This window comes from Bufo bufo, chromosome 2, assembly GCF_905171765.1.
Source record: "Bufo bufo chromosome 2, aBufBuf1.1, whole genome shotgun sequence".
Taxonomy (NCBI): Eukaryota; Metazoa; Chordata; class Amphibia; order Anura; family Bufonidae; genus Bufo; species Bufo bufo.
The window spans coordinates 283,831,882-283,851,404 of NC_053390.1; the positions used below are offsets into that span (position 1 = coordinate 283,831,882).

Here is a 19,523-nt window from a genome sequence, read left to right on the forward strand (position 1 = left end):
CGTTCAGTTTTTTACACGCAAGTGCAATGTGTTTTGATGCGTTTTTCACGCGCGTGATAAATAACTGAAGGTTTACAAACAACATCTAGCAACCATCAGTGATGCAATGTGTTTTTCACTGAAGCCCCATTCACTTCTATGGGGACAGGGCTGCAGCAAAAATGCAAAATATAGAACATACAGCGTTTTTTACGCAACGCAGAACTGATGCGTGGAAAAAAAAGCTCATGTACACAGACCTATTGAAATGAATGGGTCAGGATTCAGTGCGGGTGCTATGCGTTCACGTCACGCATTGTACCCGCGCGGAAAACCCGCTTGTGTGAAAGGGGCCTTAGTGTGCAAGCACAACCACCGCTGATGGATTGCAGGGTAGTCGTAACCATGGAAACTAGCAGTGTATAACGTGATGAAAAAATTAATCCAACCAGCAAAGTAAGCAATATGGACAATAAAAATACAGTACATTAGTAAGTGTCATGTAAGAACTTTCTCTACATGATGAATACCACTTGCTGAAGTGAGACAACCCCTTTAAGCTGGCCATACACATGGCGTAACGGTCAGCCGACAGATTGCTCTGCCAGCCCTCCCATATATATGCATGGGCATATAGTGAATGGGGAGGAAGCTGCTGACAAGACACATCTGGTAGCACCTTATCTACCTGATAACAAAAAGGTATGGGGCGTTGAAAACCAATTCTTATCTGGGAGAGTCAGGAGACTCCATACTCCATAGATCTAATGTGTATGGCCAACTTTAGAGAACATTAATATCCAATACATGTACCAGGGCACTGAATCCACACTCACCTGATTGCCCGTTCTGATAGTTTAACTTCTAGCTGGTGATCGTCAACTGTACAGTGCTAAGGTAAGGAAACAAAGAACACACATGTCACAGCTTGTGTGTGCCACTGAAATAATGAATGCCAACAGTCAGCATCAGAGCAGCATGAGCCTGAGAAAAAGTGGACTAAGCAAAAGCAGTGTACCTACCATATAGGAAGGCCACATGACTGCGTATAGGGCCGATACAGAACTGCTTCCCCTCCTTTCCATCACACAGCTACAGTAGTTGGTGCAGACCCCACTAGGAGAGGCTCACTACATATTTTCAAGATTGAATTCACTATCTGCATACATTCCTTTGCAGTGAGCTCCCCCTAGTGGTAGCTGCATAAATCAGAAGCATGCCGGCATGTCTGAGGAAACCTCAGCCCTTTCGTGTCAACATCAATGCATTCTTTGCCCTAGAAGAAGACACTAAGGCCTCTTTCACACGTCCCGGATTTGCTCCGGATGTTATAAGGGAAAATAATAAAATCTACAGAACACCTAACCCAAACCTGAACTTCAGTGAAGAAATCCGGGTTCGGGTCTGGGTACCACATTCAGTTTTTTATCACGCGCGTGCAGAACGCATTGCACCCGCGCAATAAAAAACTGAACAACGCAGCGCAATCAAAACTGAAAGAAATTGAGTGCGCACTCGCGTGGGTTTCCCGCAATGCACCCGGGACGCATCTGGAGCAAATCCGGGACGCCCGTCTGAAAGAGGCCTTAAGGCTACAATGTAATGACAGCCCATGTGACCCAAGGTGATCCTCTCAGGTTTCATGCTAAAGTAGTGGAGTAACATCACTAACCAATGAAAAGAGGAGATGTTGGTGGAAAAAAACATGGAATTTAACAGGATCGCAGATAAACATGGGGGTTTGCAATCGTAGGCATTTATATGATATCCACAGGCATATCCATGCTTGATAAGCGGTTTTAGAGATTAATGCACGTGCATGGCCTTTGCTCCATTCATAGAGGCCGCAGGACGGGTTTCTAGAGACAGTTGTGGGTTTCAGAGGTGGGAACTGCACCTCAAACATTTATGGCATCACCTGTAGATAAGTGATAGGTGTCCAAGATGGGAATACCCATTAGATTGCTGAATTATGAAAAGAAGGTAGGTCTAAGGTCAAATGTCTACCTTTTAAAAGCATTGTCCAGGACTGGAAAAACATATTACAGCTCAACCCCATTCACTTCTGTGGAACAGAGCTTCAGTACCAGACACAACCCATGGACAGGTGTGGGGCTGTTTTTGGAATAAAGCAGCCATGTTGTTTTAATCCTGGACATCCCCTTTAACAGCATAATACATGTCTAAACAGACCTTCTCATTGAACAAACCAGTCTAAGGCCCCTTGCAGACAAGCGTTTATCATGCTGCGAGTCCGCAGCGCAGCTCCCGGCCTGACCTCCCAGCACTGAGGGGGTCACATAGCATCATAAATCAATATAATGCTATGTAACCCTTACAGTTCTGGAATGTATTGGATAACAGTGGCAGCATTATGTCAGTGTTATCCAATACATCCCAGAACTGTAAGAGTTACATAGCATCATAAATCAATATAATGCAATGTGACCCCGTCAGTGCTGGGAGGTCAGGCCGGGAGCTGCGCTGCGCTGCGCAATCGCAGTGTGAGAAACGCTCGTCTGCAAGGGGCCGAAGGGTTTTAAGGGTCTGAGAGTTCACACAAAGGTTTTTGCTGGCGTTTTTTTTTTTTTTCCTACGCTTTTGTGTTTTTAATGGCATTTTTGCTCCAGATGCTAGTTGCTGGTTTCTTTTTAAAAAATTACAAATGCTGTAGCTCTTGGCATAGCTTTCAGGCATTTTCACATCACCTTTTCTATAGGGGAAAAATGCCCTGATAAAAAAACATTAGAGGAAAGACACACTGTGTGCAAAAAAATCGCAATATGAAATTCATGTTTGTAGTGACCCTAAAAGGGTGTTGGTGGAAAACATTTATCTATCCACTCCATACATCTTAAAAGGGGTTTTACATACTGATTACCTATCCTCAGGATAGATCATTAACATGAGACTGGCAGGGGTCTGACTCCTCGGATCCCTGCTGTCAGAAGAGGCTGCAACGCTCCTCCTAGGCCGTGTGACGTCACCATACATTGGTCACATGGAGCTGAGCTGCTATACTAAGTACAGCTGCTATACAATGTACGGCGCTGTGCTTGGTAAGCTGTAAGAAGGCCGCGGCGCTCACAGGAGCACTGTGGCCTCCTCAAACAGCTGATCGGCACGGGGGCCAGGAGTCAGCAATCTTACATTAATAGGTTAGGTAATCAATATAAAATCTCAGAGAACCCCTTTAAATCTTAGATTAGTAGAGGTCTGACGGCTGGGGTACCTTCACCTATTGCAAGAATGGTCTACCCTCTGTCATCCACACCCGCACTACCACAGTTAGAAGCAGTTTGTATTTTCAGGGATCAAGTAAACGTGCTGCATTCAGGGCCGGCCTTTGGGGTCTGCGGGCTGTGCGGCCGCACAGGGCGCCATAGCAACAGGGGCGCCGGGCGGCCGACAGCTCGCAATGTAATATGCGTCAGGCGAGGCGGCACTTGTGTTCTCCCTCGGGGCGGGGCAGGCACTGAGATGAGCCAGGGCTGGAGATGATAGTTCTCTGCCCCGCCGCCGATGTTCTATTCAGCAGCGCTGTGGAGGAGGAGTCTCTCCCTCCCCCTGTGCTGCTGTCCCCGCCGCTGCCAATAAGAAGAGAGACGGGAGGAGGAGGGGAGGGGCTGTGGCCACTGCGCCACCAATGAAGATAACTGACCTGTAATACAAATACAGGAGGCGGGTGCTGGAATCAAATAGCCGGCACCCGACCTCTGTGACAGGGAGCTGCGAACAGCGGCAGGTAACCCCTCAGGTACAGCACCTGAATTGTTAAATCAACGTCAGCTGATCGCAGCTCCCTGTCACAGAGGTCGGGTGCCGGCTATTTGATTCCGGCACCCGACTCCTGTATTTGTATAAGAAACGTTGGTGGCACAGTGCGCCCCCCCCTTCCCTAGTATAAGAAACATTGGTGGCTCAGTAGGAAGTGCCAATGAGGATTAAAAAATAATTAAAAAAATTAACTCACCTCCTCCAGTTGATCGCGTAGCTGCCGGTCTCCTGTTCTTTCTTCAGGACCTGTGGTGACGTCACTGAGCTCATCACATGGTCCATTACCATGGTGATGGATCATGTGATGTATCATGTGATGAGCACAGTGATGTCACCACAGGTCCTGAAGAAAGAACAGGAGACCGGCAGCTACGCGATCAACTGGAGGAGGTGAGTTAATTTTTTAAATTATTTTTTAACCCTCATTGGCACTGCCCACTGCGCCACCAATGTTTATTATATTGAGGGGGGGCGCACTGCACCACCAATGTTTATTATATTGAGGGGGGGCGCACTGCACCACCAATGTTTATTATATTGGGGGGGCGCACTGCACCACCAATGTTTATTATATTGAGGGGGGCGCACTGCACCACCAATGTTTATTATATTGGGGGGGGCGCACTGCACCACCAATGTTTATTATATTGGGGGGGGCGCACTGCACCACCATTGTTTATTATATTGGGGGGGGGCGCACTGCACCACCAATGTTTATTATATTGAGGGGGGGCGCACTGCACCACCAATGTTTATTATATTGGGGGGGTGGACTGCGCCACCAATGTTTATTATATTGAGGGGGGGCGCACTGCACCACCAATGTTTATTATATTGAGGGGGGGCGCACTGCACCACCAATGTTTATTATATTGGGGGGGCGCACTGCACCACCAATGTTTATTATATTGAGGGGGGCGCACTGCACCACCAATGTTTATTATATTGGGGGGGGCGCACTGCACCACCAATGTTTATTATATTGGGGGGGGCGCACTGCACCACCATTGTTTATTATATTGGGGGGGGGCGCACTGCACCACCAATGTTTATTATATTGAGGGGGGGCGCACTGCACCACCAATGTTTATTATATTGGGGGGGTGGACTGCACCACCAATGTTTGTTATATTGGGGGGGGGGCGCACTGCACCACCAATGTTTATTATATTGGGGGGGTGGACTGCACCACCAATGTTTGTTATATTGGGGGGGGGGCGCACTGCACCACCAATGTTTATTATATTGGGGGGGTGGACTGCACCACCAATGTTTGTTATATGGGGGGGGGGGGCGCACTGCACCACCAATGTTTATTATATTGGGGGGGCGCACTGCGTCACCAATGTTTATTATACTGGGGTGTTGGGGGGGCGCACTGCACCACCAATGTTTATTATACTGTGGGGGGCGCACTGTGCCAATGTTTATTATATTGGGGGGGCGCACTGTGCCAATGTTTATTATATTGGGGGGGCGCACTGCCCCACCAATGTTTATTATACTGGGGTGTTGGGGGGGTGCACTGCGCCACCAATGTTTATTATACTGGGGGGGCGCACTGTGCCAATGTTTATTATATTGGGGGGGCGCACTGTGCCCTACTTCGTGAGATTTCCCTACTCTCGTCACTTCCGGTCGCACCAGACATGACGTGAGGAGGTGTTCAGCACCGCGCATGCGCACAACGACGGGTTAGGGGAATTTCACAGCAGAGTGCGCATGCGCTGGGAGCCTCGTCGGCGGTTAGGGTAGGGAAAAAATATGGGCCAGTGCACAGGTGCGGTGATCGGATGGATGTTCTCAGCTGGACACCGGCCGACACTGCGCATGCGCTGGGAGCCTCACCAGCGGTTAGGGTAGGGAAAAAGCACTGGCCCGTACGTAATTTTTCCCTTCCCTAACCGCTGGTGAGGCTCCCGGTGCATGCGCAGTGTCGGCCGGTGCCCAGCTGAGAACATCCATCCGATCACTGCGCCTGCGCACTGGCCCATAGTTTTTTCCTACACTAACCGCCATGAGGCTCCTGGCGCATGCGCACTCTGCTGTGAAATTTCCCTAACCCGTCGTTGTGCGCCTGCGCGGCGCTGCACACCTCCTCACGTCATGTCCGGTGCGACCGGAAGTGACGAGGGTAGGGAAATCTCACGAAGTAGGGAAGTATAACATTACACCGGCCTTTGGGGTGTGCGGGCTGGTAACTACTTGGTTGGATAGTCAGCCAGCCTATGCCATGATGCCAGCAACAAGCAGTGTTTTTTTTGGGGTTTTTTGGGGGGCGGAAGGGGGGGGGGCGCCACAAGGTTAGCTCGCACAGGGCGCCTGAACACCTAAGGCCGGCCCTGGCTGCATTACATACAAACTTTATGGGACTAATGGAAACAGCGTGGCTAATGAATCAGAAACGGAAGCACAAGACACATACAAAAGGAACAAAACTCGCATGACATAATAAGTCTCATATTGTTCAGACTCTAAAAAGACATACCTGCAGCTGTCGTAGAGCTTTTTGTGCATGTTCTGGCTTCTGATACGCTACAAATCCAAAGCCCATAGACAGAAGGTCACCTAAAAAGAAACATCACCTAAGTATTGAAATAATGGCAGCCATTTTGTTTTAAAGGGAAAAATAGATTATGGCCATGAAAATGTGAGAGAGGCATTACAACATATATTCAAATAGGAAAAAGGTTTAATAAGGTCACAAAATAGTTGGCTTACACACGTGGACAAAATTGTGGGTACCCTTCTGGTAAAGGAAGAAAAACCCACAATGGTCACTGAAATTACCTAAAACTGACAAAAGTAAAAAAAAAATAAACTTCTACTGAAAATCAGACATTGCTTTTGAATTGAGGTTCAACAGAATCATTTCTAAAACAAACTAATTAAACTAGCCTGGACATAAATGATGGTACCCCTAAACTTAACATTTGGTTGCACAACCTTTTGAGGCAATCACTGCAATCGATTTCTATAACTCTCAATGAGACTCCTGCACCTGCCCACAGGTATCATGGCCCACTCCTTGTGAGCAAACTGTTCCAGCTGTCTCAGGTTTGAAAGGGGGGGGGGGAGATCACAGGAGGAAACTCCTCAATAGGGAGGCCTTCTGGATCTTCCAGCTAGAGTCTCGCCAGCCTGGTGGATTAAACAGACGTCATGATCTCATTTTACAATATTGATATGGGACCATGACGTCTTTTCTACTATACATACTTACTGCCACTAATATTTTTGCTCTCTTTGTATTTGTAATTTTATTTAGTTCAATAATCGCTGTTTTAGTGATTTGAGTTATTTATATTTAAGTTTTTCCTTCCTCATGTTGTTTTTTGCCTTTGGCTAAAGAGGTTTTCTATTCTGTCATATGCATGGGAACGCCCTCTTGGGTCTCCACCTCCACGGCGATACTCATCAACCAGGGGTTGGTCTGTGATACTTAAGAGGGAGCTCCCATTTCATAAACATGTTTGTCATGAGGAAGGACCCATATTTCTGAGTGGTCTGAAACGCGTTGACTGTTTCATGTACACCTGTACGGATTTTAACTCGCTGAAATAAAGTTATCTATTTTTCACCTGGAGAGAGCCAGATTTTTCTCTTTCTCATCTCAAGTTTGAAAGGTGCCTTCTCCAGATTGCATGTTTCAGGTCCTTCAAGAGATGTTCAATGGGATTAAGATCTGGGCTTATAGAAGGCCACTTCAGAGTAGCCCAAAGCTTTGCTCTTAGCCATTTTGGATGTTTTTTGCCCTGTGCTTTGGGTCACTATCCTCTTGGAGGACCCATGACTTGCGAGTGAGACCAAGCTTTCTGATGCTGGGCAGCACATTTTGCTCCAGAATGCCTTGAGATTTCACAGATTCAACTTCAGATTTGTTCACCTTTTCTGGCGCAGGAAACCATAAAAAAACGGCATAAGAAAGGATCTTCTTCTTTTATTTTCTTAATTAAAATAAAATAAAATGCAAATAAAAGACGCGTTTCGGGGATCAGCAGGACCCCTTCATCTGGTCAGGATTGCATACAAAGTAATATGTGGATTGTGGATATATATATATCCTTATGCAGAAGGCGACAAAATTAAGGGGGGGGGGGGAAATGTCCATGTGAGAGAAGAAAATGGTCCAATTGATAGATTTGATAGTAAAATTGAAGAGGTCATATTAACTGATTGCCGACCTAGGACGAGAATGCTCATCCTAACTGACTGGTACTTAACGCCTTAGGACGAGCATTCTCGCCCTAGGGTTAACCGGCAGCCCCACATGTGCTGCCGCGATCAGCAGCAAGGGCCCGGCTGATAATGACAGCCGGGCCCTTGCTGTATCTGTCAGCATCGGTGAAAACACCGATGCCAGCGGATAAACCCCCTGTATGCCACGGTCAGTGTGACCGCGGCATACAGGGGATTTGCGGCAGCTTGTACATCCCCATCGGGTCCCCAGATGTATTGTATTGTATTGAAACAGGGATCTGACACTGAAATGTTGAAGTCTCATAGTGGGACAAAAATAAAAAATAAAAGTGTTTCAATAAAAAAAAACGCCCCTTCCCCATAAAAAGAGAGATATAAAATTGTAAAATATAGAAATAAAAAAATTAAAAAAACACACATTATGTATTGCCGCATCCATAACAACCTGCTCTTTAAAAATATCCCATGATCTGGTCAACACTGTTAAAAAAAAAAAAAAAAAAAAGCTATTTTTTTCACCTTTTATCACAAAAAATGTAATACCAAGCGATCAAAAAGTCATATGGACCCAAAAACAATACCAATCAAACCGTCATATCATCCTGCAAAAAAATGCGTCCCTACATAAGACAATCGGCCAAAAAATAAAAAAGATATGGTTTTCAGAAAATGGAGACATAAAAACCAAAATATATAAAAAAGACAGACATCTTGGGTATCGCCGCATCCGTAACAACCTGCTCTATAAAAATATCACATGAGTCTGGTGAACACCGTAAAAAAAACAAAAAAAAAAAAACACCTGTGCCAAAAAAACATTTTTTATCACATTTCATCTCAAAAAGTGTAATACCAAACGATCAAAAAGTAGTATGTACCCCCAAATAGTACCAGTCATCTCATCCCGCAAAAAATTAGACCCTAACTAAGACAATCGCTGAAAATGGAGACATAAAAACATGATTGTTTTTCTTTCAAAAATTGTGCGCTCTGCCGTGTTCCCGTACAGCAGTTTATGACCACATGTGGGGTGTTTCTGTAAACTGCAGAATCAGGGTAATACATATTGAGTTTTATTTGGCTGTTAACCCTTGATTTGTTACAGGAAAAATTAATTAAAATGGAGAATCTGCCCAAAAAAGTGAAATTTAAAAATTTAATCTCATTTTCCTTTAATTCTTGTGGAACACCTAAAAGGTTAAAAAAAAGTTTGTAAAATCAGTTTTGAATAACTTGAGAGGTGTAGTTTCTACAATGGGGTCATTTATGGGTGTTTTCCACTATGTAAGGCCGAATGCACACGGCCGTGGAACACGGGCCGGGATAGCGTGTTCCACGGCCGTGTGCATTCGGCCTAAGCCTCACAAAGTGACTTTAGAATTGAAGTGGGTTTTGTAAAGTTTCTTAAATTTTTAAATTTGTTTCTAAAATTCTAAGCCTTATAAAAGATCCTAAAAAATAAAATTACATTTACAAAATGATGCAAACATGAAAGTGGACATATAGGGAATGTAAGGTAATGACTCTTATGATGTATCACTATCTGCCTTAAAAGCAGAGAAATTAAAATTTTGAAAATTGATAATTTTCACCGCCCCGCCAGAATCACGTGGGACGCCACGTGATAAAGCAAGAGACCACGTGGGACGCCAAGTAAGGTCCTTGCAGGACAAAGGAAAATCCATTTCGGCGTGGAGTGGTAACGTACTCGAATTTTTCTTGATTTACTAGTTGCAGATCATCGATTTGAATCATATATATCTGCAATCAAAGTGTTTCCTCTCTATAAAGTGAATATTTTTAGGATTGGAACTCTGATCAACAAGCATACCACAATTAATCAGGCATCAAGAGCATATGTCCAATCTGAAGTGACTACATTGGTCCTCAGTATATATATATATATATATATATATATATATATATATATATATTTTTTTTTATATAACTCCATCCTAGTGCACTGAATCCACAAATGCATCGCATCCAATTGTCTTTTATATTGAATCTGAATTTACTATATTTTTAACCCTATTGGTCTTTGCACATTGATGTATTTTTTATTCAATTATTTATACCGAGAGAATATTATCAACTTGATGTACAAAACTCGTATTCTATGAACTTAGATATTTTCTTGCACTTAGCACTTATATGTATTCAGCGTGCATACAGCACTTTATTGTACTAAAGTGTCTAATTATTGTTCATCCAACGTGCACACAGCACTGAGTCTACCTATAACACTTTATTGTATTCAGCTTCTATTTGTACATGCAATGTGTATTCCACACCATATGTACTCAGCTTACATAAATTGCACATAGCACTTTATTGTACTCAGCCCGCACCAACACTTTATTGTATTCAGCCTCCATTTGTGTATTCAGCTCGATCCCATAATATATGCACTCAGCATATAATTAGCAATATATGTACTCAGCCTGCATTTAATATTCAAACTAGATCTACGGTACAATTTTCCCAGTATATCTAACTGGTCTTGCTTTTATATTGATAAAATTAATAAATATGTTTTTTTTTAAACCTAAATAATTGTTCCTTCTTTCCAGATGACAGTGTGCCATCACAACTATATATTCTTTTCAATTGCATAATATTAAAACGGTCTTTGGGTGTACCGGTGATTGAGCACCTCCATCCATATTACACAATCAGTGAGCCACTGAATTACTATATCTTCATAGAGCTGATGTGACTTGCCAAAAAAAATTCAGTTTTGTCTCATTTGTCCAAAGGGCATTCTCCCAGAAGCTTTCTGGCTTATCAATATGCATTTTGGCAAATTCCAGTCATGCTTTTTTATGATTTGCTTTTAACAGTGGTTTCCGCCTCCGTCGTCTTCCATTAAGTCCACTTTGGCAGTGAAGGATAGGTGATCTCACACTGATGTACCTTGACATTGGAGTTTATCTCTAATCTCTTTGGAAGTTGTTCTGGACTCTTTAGATACCATTCGTATTATTTGTCTCTTCAATTTGTCATCAATTTTCCTCTTGCGCTCATGTCTAGACAGGTTGACTACAGTCTTGTAGACCTCAAAACTTCGGAATAATAGGTGCAACTGTAGTCACAGGAACATCAAGCTGTTTGGAGATGGTCTTATGGCCTTTACCTTTAAAATGTTTGTTTATCATCCTTTGTAATCTCCTGAGACAACTCTCTCCTTAGCTTTCTTTAGTCCGTGTTCAGTGTGGTACACACGATGATACCATACAGCATAGTGACTACTTTTCACCCTGTAAATAGTCAGACTGACAAGTTTGAAGACACCTGTGAGGCTAATTACAGGACACAGCTTAGGCTATGGCTACAATGCAACAAAAAGAAAATTCGCGCAACATTTTTTTATGATAGTCAATGGTGTCGCACTGCAACATGCGACATGCTGCGACACGACAGCTATTCAAAATTCTAACTTGGATGGATTTTTAGCGACTGTCGTGTCGCAGTTGCTGTATGTCGCAGTGTGACACCATTGACTATCATTATAAAAAATGTTGCACAACTTGTCGCGTGACAAGTAGCCCTAGCCTTAAGTTTAACATGTCCATATGGTCAAATTATTTTCAATCTTTTCCAAGACCAGTTTTATTAGTTTGTTTTTTTAATTATTCTGTGGAGCCACAATTCAAAAGCAATATCCGATTTTCATTAGCTGATTTTATATAAATGTTTATCATTACTTTTGTCAGTTTTTAAGTTATTTCAGTTACCATTGTAAAGGACGCTGCATTTTTGCCACAGATTTAGATGTGGATGTGGTTTTGAATCACAACAGATAGGCTTGTGATTGATGTAACCGCAGCAACCTGAATATGCTTTAAGAAAAAAATTTTTTTTGGAGCTTTTACTATTTGGATTTAATTAGTTCTAGCTTTTTTTTTAAATGATATGTTAGGATGCGATAAAGGCCTTAGTTTTTGCAGGCCGATTTTTTTTGTAAATATATACCGGTAAAAAAGTCTTTAATTTAGATTAAAAGGGTTTATGAGCTGTCATGTGTTCCCAAGTGGCATGTGACCAAGCAGTAATGTGCTGATCGGGAACATATACATATATATATATATATATATATATATATATATATATATATATATATATATATCTTAGGGAGTATCACATCATTACCATCATTACCATCATAGAGCAGAGAGTACTGAGGCCCTGTCTCCACAACCTCTTAGGCAGCTCTGCAAGTGGAAGCTACCAGTCCTCCTCACATTCTAGGACAGATGAATGGCAGCCATTTTAACTCATTCCTGGAGAACCCCTTTAAGTAGTAAACAGGAAAAATGTTAAATAAACCAGAATGGGTTTAATATTTTAGATTCTTCAAGGTAACCTCTTTTTGGCTTGATGTTGTGTCACACAACTCTTGGCATTCTTGTCACCCTCATGAGGATTCGCCAGGAATGATTTTCAGTTGTGTGGTATGTCTCATCATGAGATATTTGTGGAATTTCTTGGTTTCATAATGTGGTTAAGACTATCAGATGTGTTGTGTAGAGTTAGGACTGGTTCTATACAATGTTTAGCTCTATTCTACTACTGTCATAATCTACATTATGGCAAGAACCACTCAACTAAGTAAAGAGAAACTAAAGTCCATCACTGCTTTCAGTCTTCAATTCCAGTCATGAAAACCATCAAACTTTATGATGAAACTGGCCCTCATGTTGACTGCCCTAGGAAGGGAAGATCAACAGTTACCTCTGCTGAAGCAGAGAAGTTCATTACAGTTACCAGCCTCAAAAAAAAACACAAATTAACAGCAGCTCAAATCAGAGCATACATAAATGCTTTACAGAGATCAGAGGAGACTGCAGCAATTTGACTATAAAGACCCGATTCTTGCAAAGAAGCCACTACTGAGGAATAACAAGAAAATTTCTTGGGCCAAGAAACAGAAGGAATGGACATTAGACCACGTGATATTTGTACTTTGGTCTGATGAGACGAAATTTGAGATTTTTGGTTCCAACTGCCAGATCTTTGTGAGACACAGAAGAGGTGAATGGATAGTTTCTACATGTGTGGTCCCCGTGACAAAGCATGGGGAAGGACGGGTCATGGCGTGGGGGTGCTTTGCAGGTGTCACTTTTTTTAAATTTTATTCAAAATTCAAGACACAATTAATGAGCATGGCTAACAAAGCATTCTGAAGAGACATGCCATCCTGTCTGGTTTGCGCTTAGTGGCATCATCGTTTGTTTTTCACCAGGACAATGACCCCAGGGCTATCTGACCAAGAAGGAGAATAAAGGATGCATTAGATCAGGCATGCTCAACCTGCGGCCCTCCAGCTGTTGTAAAACTACAACTCCCACAATGCCCTGCTGTATGCTGTTCGGGCATGCTGGGAGTTGTAGTTTTGCAACAGCTGGAGGTCCGCAGGTTGAGCATGCCTGCATTAGATTATATGGCCTCCATGATTACCTGACATTAACCCAATTGAGATGGTTTGGGATGAGTTGAACTGCAGAGCAAAGGAAAAGAAGCCAAAAAGTTCTCAGCACCTCTAGGAATTCCTTGAACACTGTTGGAATTCCATTCCAAGTGACTACCTCATGAAGCTCAGTGAGAGAATGCCAAGAGTGTGCAAAGCTATCATCAAAGCAAAAAAGAGGGCTACTTTAAAGAATCTACAACATAAAATATATTCTGGTTTGTTTAATACGTTTTTTGGTTGCTACTAGTATTGAGCGAACTTGCGATTTGCAAGTTCGGCATTCTGGTTATCTAAGAATTCCGTTACCACGGACCATGACGGAATTCCACGACAACATGCACCACAAAAGCCTATAAGAGGCATCCCGTATTGCATTCCATCATAATTAGAAGTCTATGCTGGCCATAGACTTCTATTATGACGGACTGCAATACGGAATTCCTCATACGCTTCCGTGGTACATGCCGCCATAGAATTCCGTTATGGTCTGTGGAATCCATTACAGAATTATTAGATAACCCGAACGCCAAACTTGCAAATCACAAGTTCGCTCAACACTAGTTACTACTTAAAGAGTACCTTTCACTACTCCTGACATGCCTGTTTTAATTCTGGAGCATCTATTCTTATGGCTCTATGTTGTGTCATTCCTTTATTATTTCAATTAGAAGTTATGAATGAATTGCTAGCAGTCTGCAGTAAGGGTACAGAGGGGTGTTACCAGTTGGGGGTGTACCTGCACAGCCTGACTCTATCTAATCAGTGCTTCCATTTTCAGAATGTGCAGATACACACCCCAACTGGTTACCTCCCCTCTGTACCCTTACTGCAGACTGCTGGCAATTATTTTATAACTTCTAGTTCAAATAATAAAGGAATGACACAACATACAGACATAAGAATAGATGCTCCAGAATTGTTATTACATGGGGAATGCACAAAGCTATTAAAACAGGCATGTCAGGAGTGGTGACAGGTCCTCTAACTCCTTGTGTGTTCCTTCATTGTTTTCATGTCTTCACTGTGAATCTAAAATGTAGAAAATAAAACAAAAGAAAAACCATGGAATAAAAAGATGTGTCCAAACACATGACTGGTACTGTACATGCTGTATAATTAAACGCTATCAGCATCATTTCTATTACCCTATCATGTCTGATTGCTGCCATATCTGCAACAGCTTTGTGTGACCCAATAATGTACTAATATACAATGGTATAGCATTTATCACAATCATTCTTCTATTTCCCACCTGCATTTTATTACTGCAGTTTTTAAAACATTAGCAAAAAACTGTGGGGGGTACAAACCTTGCTTATCTTTTTTCTTAGAAATGCTACAGGTTTTCACAGCACCAACTTTTGAAAAGACCTGTAGTAAGAAAGCATCATATATAGTTTAATCTAGAAGTTTTTGTTAGTTGCATTTGAAATGAACGTGAACATTAACAACTAAAGTTCATTGACAAAAGAACAACTGACTTGTGTTAGATACCACATGTCGTGTAACCTGATTGCAGTAATTATCTTTACGCTCAAAATGATGTTTTCCGGTATGCCTAAAAAAGGACTTCACCTCTGGTCTGCCAGTCCATACAGTCATGGACAGAAGTCGAGGGAAAGGAGGTCCCACCCATAGGTAGCTACAGAAGATGACTCCAAGTCCTGGTAATAACTGCTTTATTAGCCATCCATGGTTGCATCCTTTTCTGCAATGGCCCAGTTCAACCAATGTCCAGCACCTGTGCAGAAGAGGATTCAGCTGCGGATGGCTAAGGAGGAGGTTATGTGAGTAAACAGTGCCATTTTTCTTCCCATGGATGGGCCATTTCCAACCATCTTAACAGCAGTGCAGAAGATCTAAAAGCAAGCTATGAGTTTATTGTGCCCCAGCATGCACTGCATGGCCAGTAAGAATATATTCCTATAAAGTGGCCCACCTATTAAAGTTAGGAGTACATATGGCTGAACTAGAATTAATTAGAGGAGAAGGGTGGTAATGTGCATAGAGGTTAAAAGGTTTGTTAGAATGGTAAAGGGCAGTTTTGTGGAAGAATTAGGGTCTTTTTCCAGCAGAATTGTGGCGTGGACACCCAAATTGAAATTCTGCCGGCAGCCACGTCCTTTCTACCTCCCATTCTTTTCAATGGAAGTGCTGTGAAAACAGCAGAACGGCAGTTTAAAGCTGTGACCACACCGAGAAGGGACATGAAAAGAATGGGAAGCAAAAAGAAAGAACAGGTGTCCCTGTCAAAATTCTAAATGAAAAAAAAAAAGCCTTCTGAACAGGCCTTTAGAATTCAATTTGATCAACCACAAAAAAGCTTCTTCAGACAGTAGGTCTGTGCCATATATAAGGCAAGTACAACATTTACCTCTTTAAGAGTTTCCTCACTGGTACTAAAGTTCAGGTTCTTAATGAACAATGTGCAGCCTGGAAGTGTTTCTTCATCTTCTTCAGACTCCTCCGACACATTTTTGTCTCCTGGTTTCTCTTCAACACTCTCTGAAAGAGATATAAGGAATTCATTTTGTTTTCTGCTTTAAAAGGAGAAGGTTTCCACTCGATGTAAGAAGATTGCAGGACGGCAGTCTGGGAATAGACCACCAATGCCTTCCACAATGAGAGGACTCTACAGTCACTATAAACCACGCTCACAGGTTTCTGTTGCTACCACAGGAGTCTAAGGTTTGTATGTTCAGGCAGTGCGAGCACCTTTTAGATGATAACGCATCCATCGGCACTCGTTTGCTCCAGCCTGATTACACAGCCCGAAACACCCTGAACGTGGAGGAATGACTGCTACCACAATCGGTGCTCCAATATTCAGTTCTATTGATTATCAGCATCACATCCCTGATGACGCAGGGAAATGTGCTGCCAATAATTGGAAATCTTTTATCCTGATGAAAAATGCCCAGCAGCCACCAAACAATTGATGATGTGGGCCAATAGATGATTATTATGTTCCCGATAATTGACCTGAAAATTGTGCAGTCTAATAGGGCCCTAAGCACTGCTAATAGTTTTAATAGATCTTTACAACAGAGATCTATAAGCAGTGCTGAAGAGTGCCCTTTCATTTTAGAAATCAATAGTACTAGAGATTTGGCAGTAGTATTAGAGGTTTAATCCTAAGTTTACATAGTGCGGAATTAAAGAAGATTAGTGGTGCGGATTCTGCACTCAAAATGTGCAACAATTTACAGTACAATGTATGTGGATGAGGTTTTAAAAACCCCATTCACATATATCAGAAAAATCTTGCAGTATTTGTGGCAAAATATGTGAGAGAGTTTTTAATGTGTGTGGACATACCACACAAATTAATCACTGTAGGAAGGCCCTTTAAATCACACCAGTGGGTTTAGCTAAAAAATAAATAAAAAAAGCATCACAAACTACAGCGGCTTTAAAAAATAAAAAAAAACACAAAAAACGAAGTTGTCTAGTAATCTAGAGAAACCAGTGTGAATCACCTACCTTTGCTTTGCTCATCTAACTTGCCAACCTGCACTGGCTCCGTTGTCTTCTCAGCAGGTGGGCTACTAAAAACATTCATAGGTGCCCACTCTAAGTAAAGGGGGACATGCTGAAACTGAACAAGAGAGAGAGAGAGAGAGGGCATGCTATTAAATATGCAGGAATATATAGGAGAAAGTGAAAGGAGATAACTAAGAAAAAAAAATTGCAAAAAACATCACTTCAAATTCTTTTATGCTTTAACTCCTTCCAAACAGAGCCAGTTTGCAAATGTGATCACTTTATGTAATAAAACTTTGGAATGCATTTACTTATCCAAACAATTCAGAGAATTTGGAAGAATTTGCAATTTTCTAAATCTGAATGTATCTGCTTTTAAGACAGATAGTGATACCTCACAAAATACTTATTAATTAGCATTGGCAGGACTCAAAAGGTAAGGAGCGCCATTTGCCTTTTGAAGGGCAGACTTTGATGGAATGGTTCTCAGGTGCAATGTCACATGAACAGAGCCCCTGTTGTATCAGTACCGTGTAAAACCTCAAAAAGTTACCCCCATTTTGGAAACAAAACCCTTCAAGGAATTTACCTAGGGGTATAGTGATTGGTGTTTCATAGATTTGTTTTTAAAACTAGGGTATGAAATGAAAAAGTATTTCAATTATATGTAGTTTTAGCTTCAAATGTTTCATTTTCACAAGTGGCAATAGGAGAAGAAATTTTATTATATAATTTTTCCCAAGTACAACAATACTCCCTATGTGGTTGTTAACTGTTTGGGCTCAGAAGGGTTCAGAAGAGAAAGGAGCACCATGTGCACTTGAGGCCTAGTTAAATACTTTATATGGCACTGTCTGCCAACAAGTGCAGAGGTTCTGATGTTAAATAAATAATAGAAACCTCCCAAGAAGTGACCCCATCTTAGAAACGTCCACCACTCACAAAATTTATGAAGGGGCATTTTGACCTCACAGGTGTTTTGCAAAAATGAATGCACAGCAGATGGCGCTAAGCGAAATATCATGTTTTGGTGTTGCCAATAAACTCAAAACTTTGGGTTACCAGTTAGAGGTGCGTCTCTACCCCATCTGATACTGTCCAATCAAAGCTGAAAGTGTCAAACTATGTAGGGACAAACAACTTTGACAAAAGTTGTCTATTTATTCATAAATTTCTATGAGGAATGACACAGAAATGCCAAAGTGCAGAGTTATTGGAAAAAATGCTCCGGAACCAGGAATGGCGACAAGTCCTGTTCACATTTAAATAGTCATCTGCACACGGTGTGAAGTGATGCCAAAAATTTTGTGTGTGATTATTTGCCAAGCAGAGCTGTACAATAAAACTGTGTCACCAAGCGCCAGGACACTTTCACCCACTTTTGTATACGCTAATTTCCGGAAAGCTTGCTTAGCTTCAGTTGGTTCAAGAAATTCCACAATGGCCGTTATTCCACCTTCTGGCAGCAAAACTCTTCCCAGATCTCCAAAGCGTCCAAACACCTCCTGAAGTTCTGCCACCTGAGTACCAGCCGGGAGGTTCTTAACAAGAATCACTGTCTTACTACGTGGTGAAGCAGCCTGATGTAGAGAAAAAAAGGTAAGAAAAGTTCAGACAAAAATGTGTTATTATAACATCACAATAAATAATTAAAGGTCAATAGAAACTGCATGCTGCTGTATAGGAGTTGAATCCCAGAGGACGACAGCAGATGGTGCATCTTTGACCATTGAATATTTACTCTAGAATATATTTAAAAAGGGTTTTCTGAGGCATAAATATTAAAGGGAGTCTGTCAGCGGTTTAGAAGATTTAAAGAGGACCTTTCACCACTCCTGACATTCCTGTTTTAATAGCTCCGTGCATTCGCCATGTAATAACAATTCTTGAACATCTATTCTTATAGCTCTATGTTTGGCCATTCCTTTATTATTTGCACTATACATTATGAATGAATTGCTAGCAGTCTGCAGTAAGGGTACAGAGGGGAGGTAACCAGTTGGGGGCGTGTACCTGCACAGACTGACTATCCAATCAGTGCTGCCATTTTCAGACTGTGCAGGTACACACCCCCAACTGGTTACCTCCCCTCTGTACCCTTACTGCAGACTGCTAGCAATTCATTCATAACCTCTAGTAGAAATAACAGAGGAATGGCACAACATACAGACATAAGAATAGATGCTCCAGAATTGTTATTACACGGGGAATGCATGTAGCTATTAAAATAGGCATGTCAGGAGTGGTGAAAGGTCCTCTATAAAACTGCTGCCAGAGCTATGTAGGAAATGGAGAGATAAGTGTACACATAAGTATGCACATGCACAAGTTACAACGCTCCAGGCACTGGGATCACAAGCAGCCATGAGGTGTTCTCCTTATGTGCAAGCTGGATTTTTTCAATTGGTCAAGGAGACCACCAATTGTCTCTGGGTTGACACGTGCTACTAAATGTATCAATTTTTAAAATTTAAAGTTTATTTGATACTCATAAAACAAATATAACTAGAACTCACACATTAAAATTATCAGTGGTGCCTGCCCTATTGCAATTGTATCTTATATTGTATCTTTTATTAATATACTTATTGACCACTGGGGGGCCCTCAGA

General features: G+C 42.0%; 1 protein-coding gene across 1 annotated transcript in view; it reads right to left on the reverse strand.

Moving 5' to 3' along the window:
- Window positions 1–19,523, reverse strand: part of RBM19 (RNA binding motif protein 19) — a 60,523-nt gene that overhangs the window by 12,749 nt on the left and 28,251 nt on the right. Inside the window, exons 15-20 of the mRNA XM_040416639.1 lie at window positions 18,292–18,492; window positions 16,913–17,027; window positions 15,804–15,934; window positions 14,740–14,800; window positions 6,245–6,324; window positions 816–871 (exon numbers count right to left, since the gene is read on the reverse strand). Of these exons, the coding sequence (XP_040272573.1) occupies window positions 816–871; window positions 6,245–6,324; window positions 14,740–14,800; window positions 15,804–15,934; window positions 16,913–17,027; window positions 18,292–18,492 (644 nt within the window). The remainder of the gene's footprint in view (window positions 1–815; window positions 872–6,244; window positions 6,325–14,739; window positions 14,801–15,803; window positions 15,935–16,912; window positions 17,028–18,291; window positions 18,493–19,523) is intronic.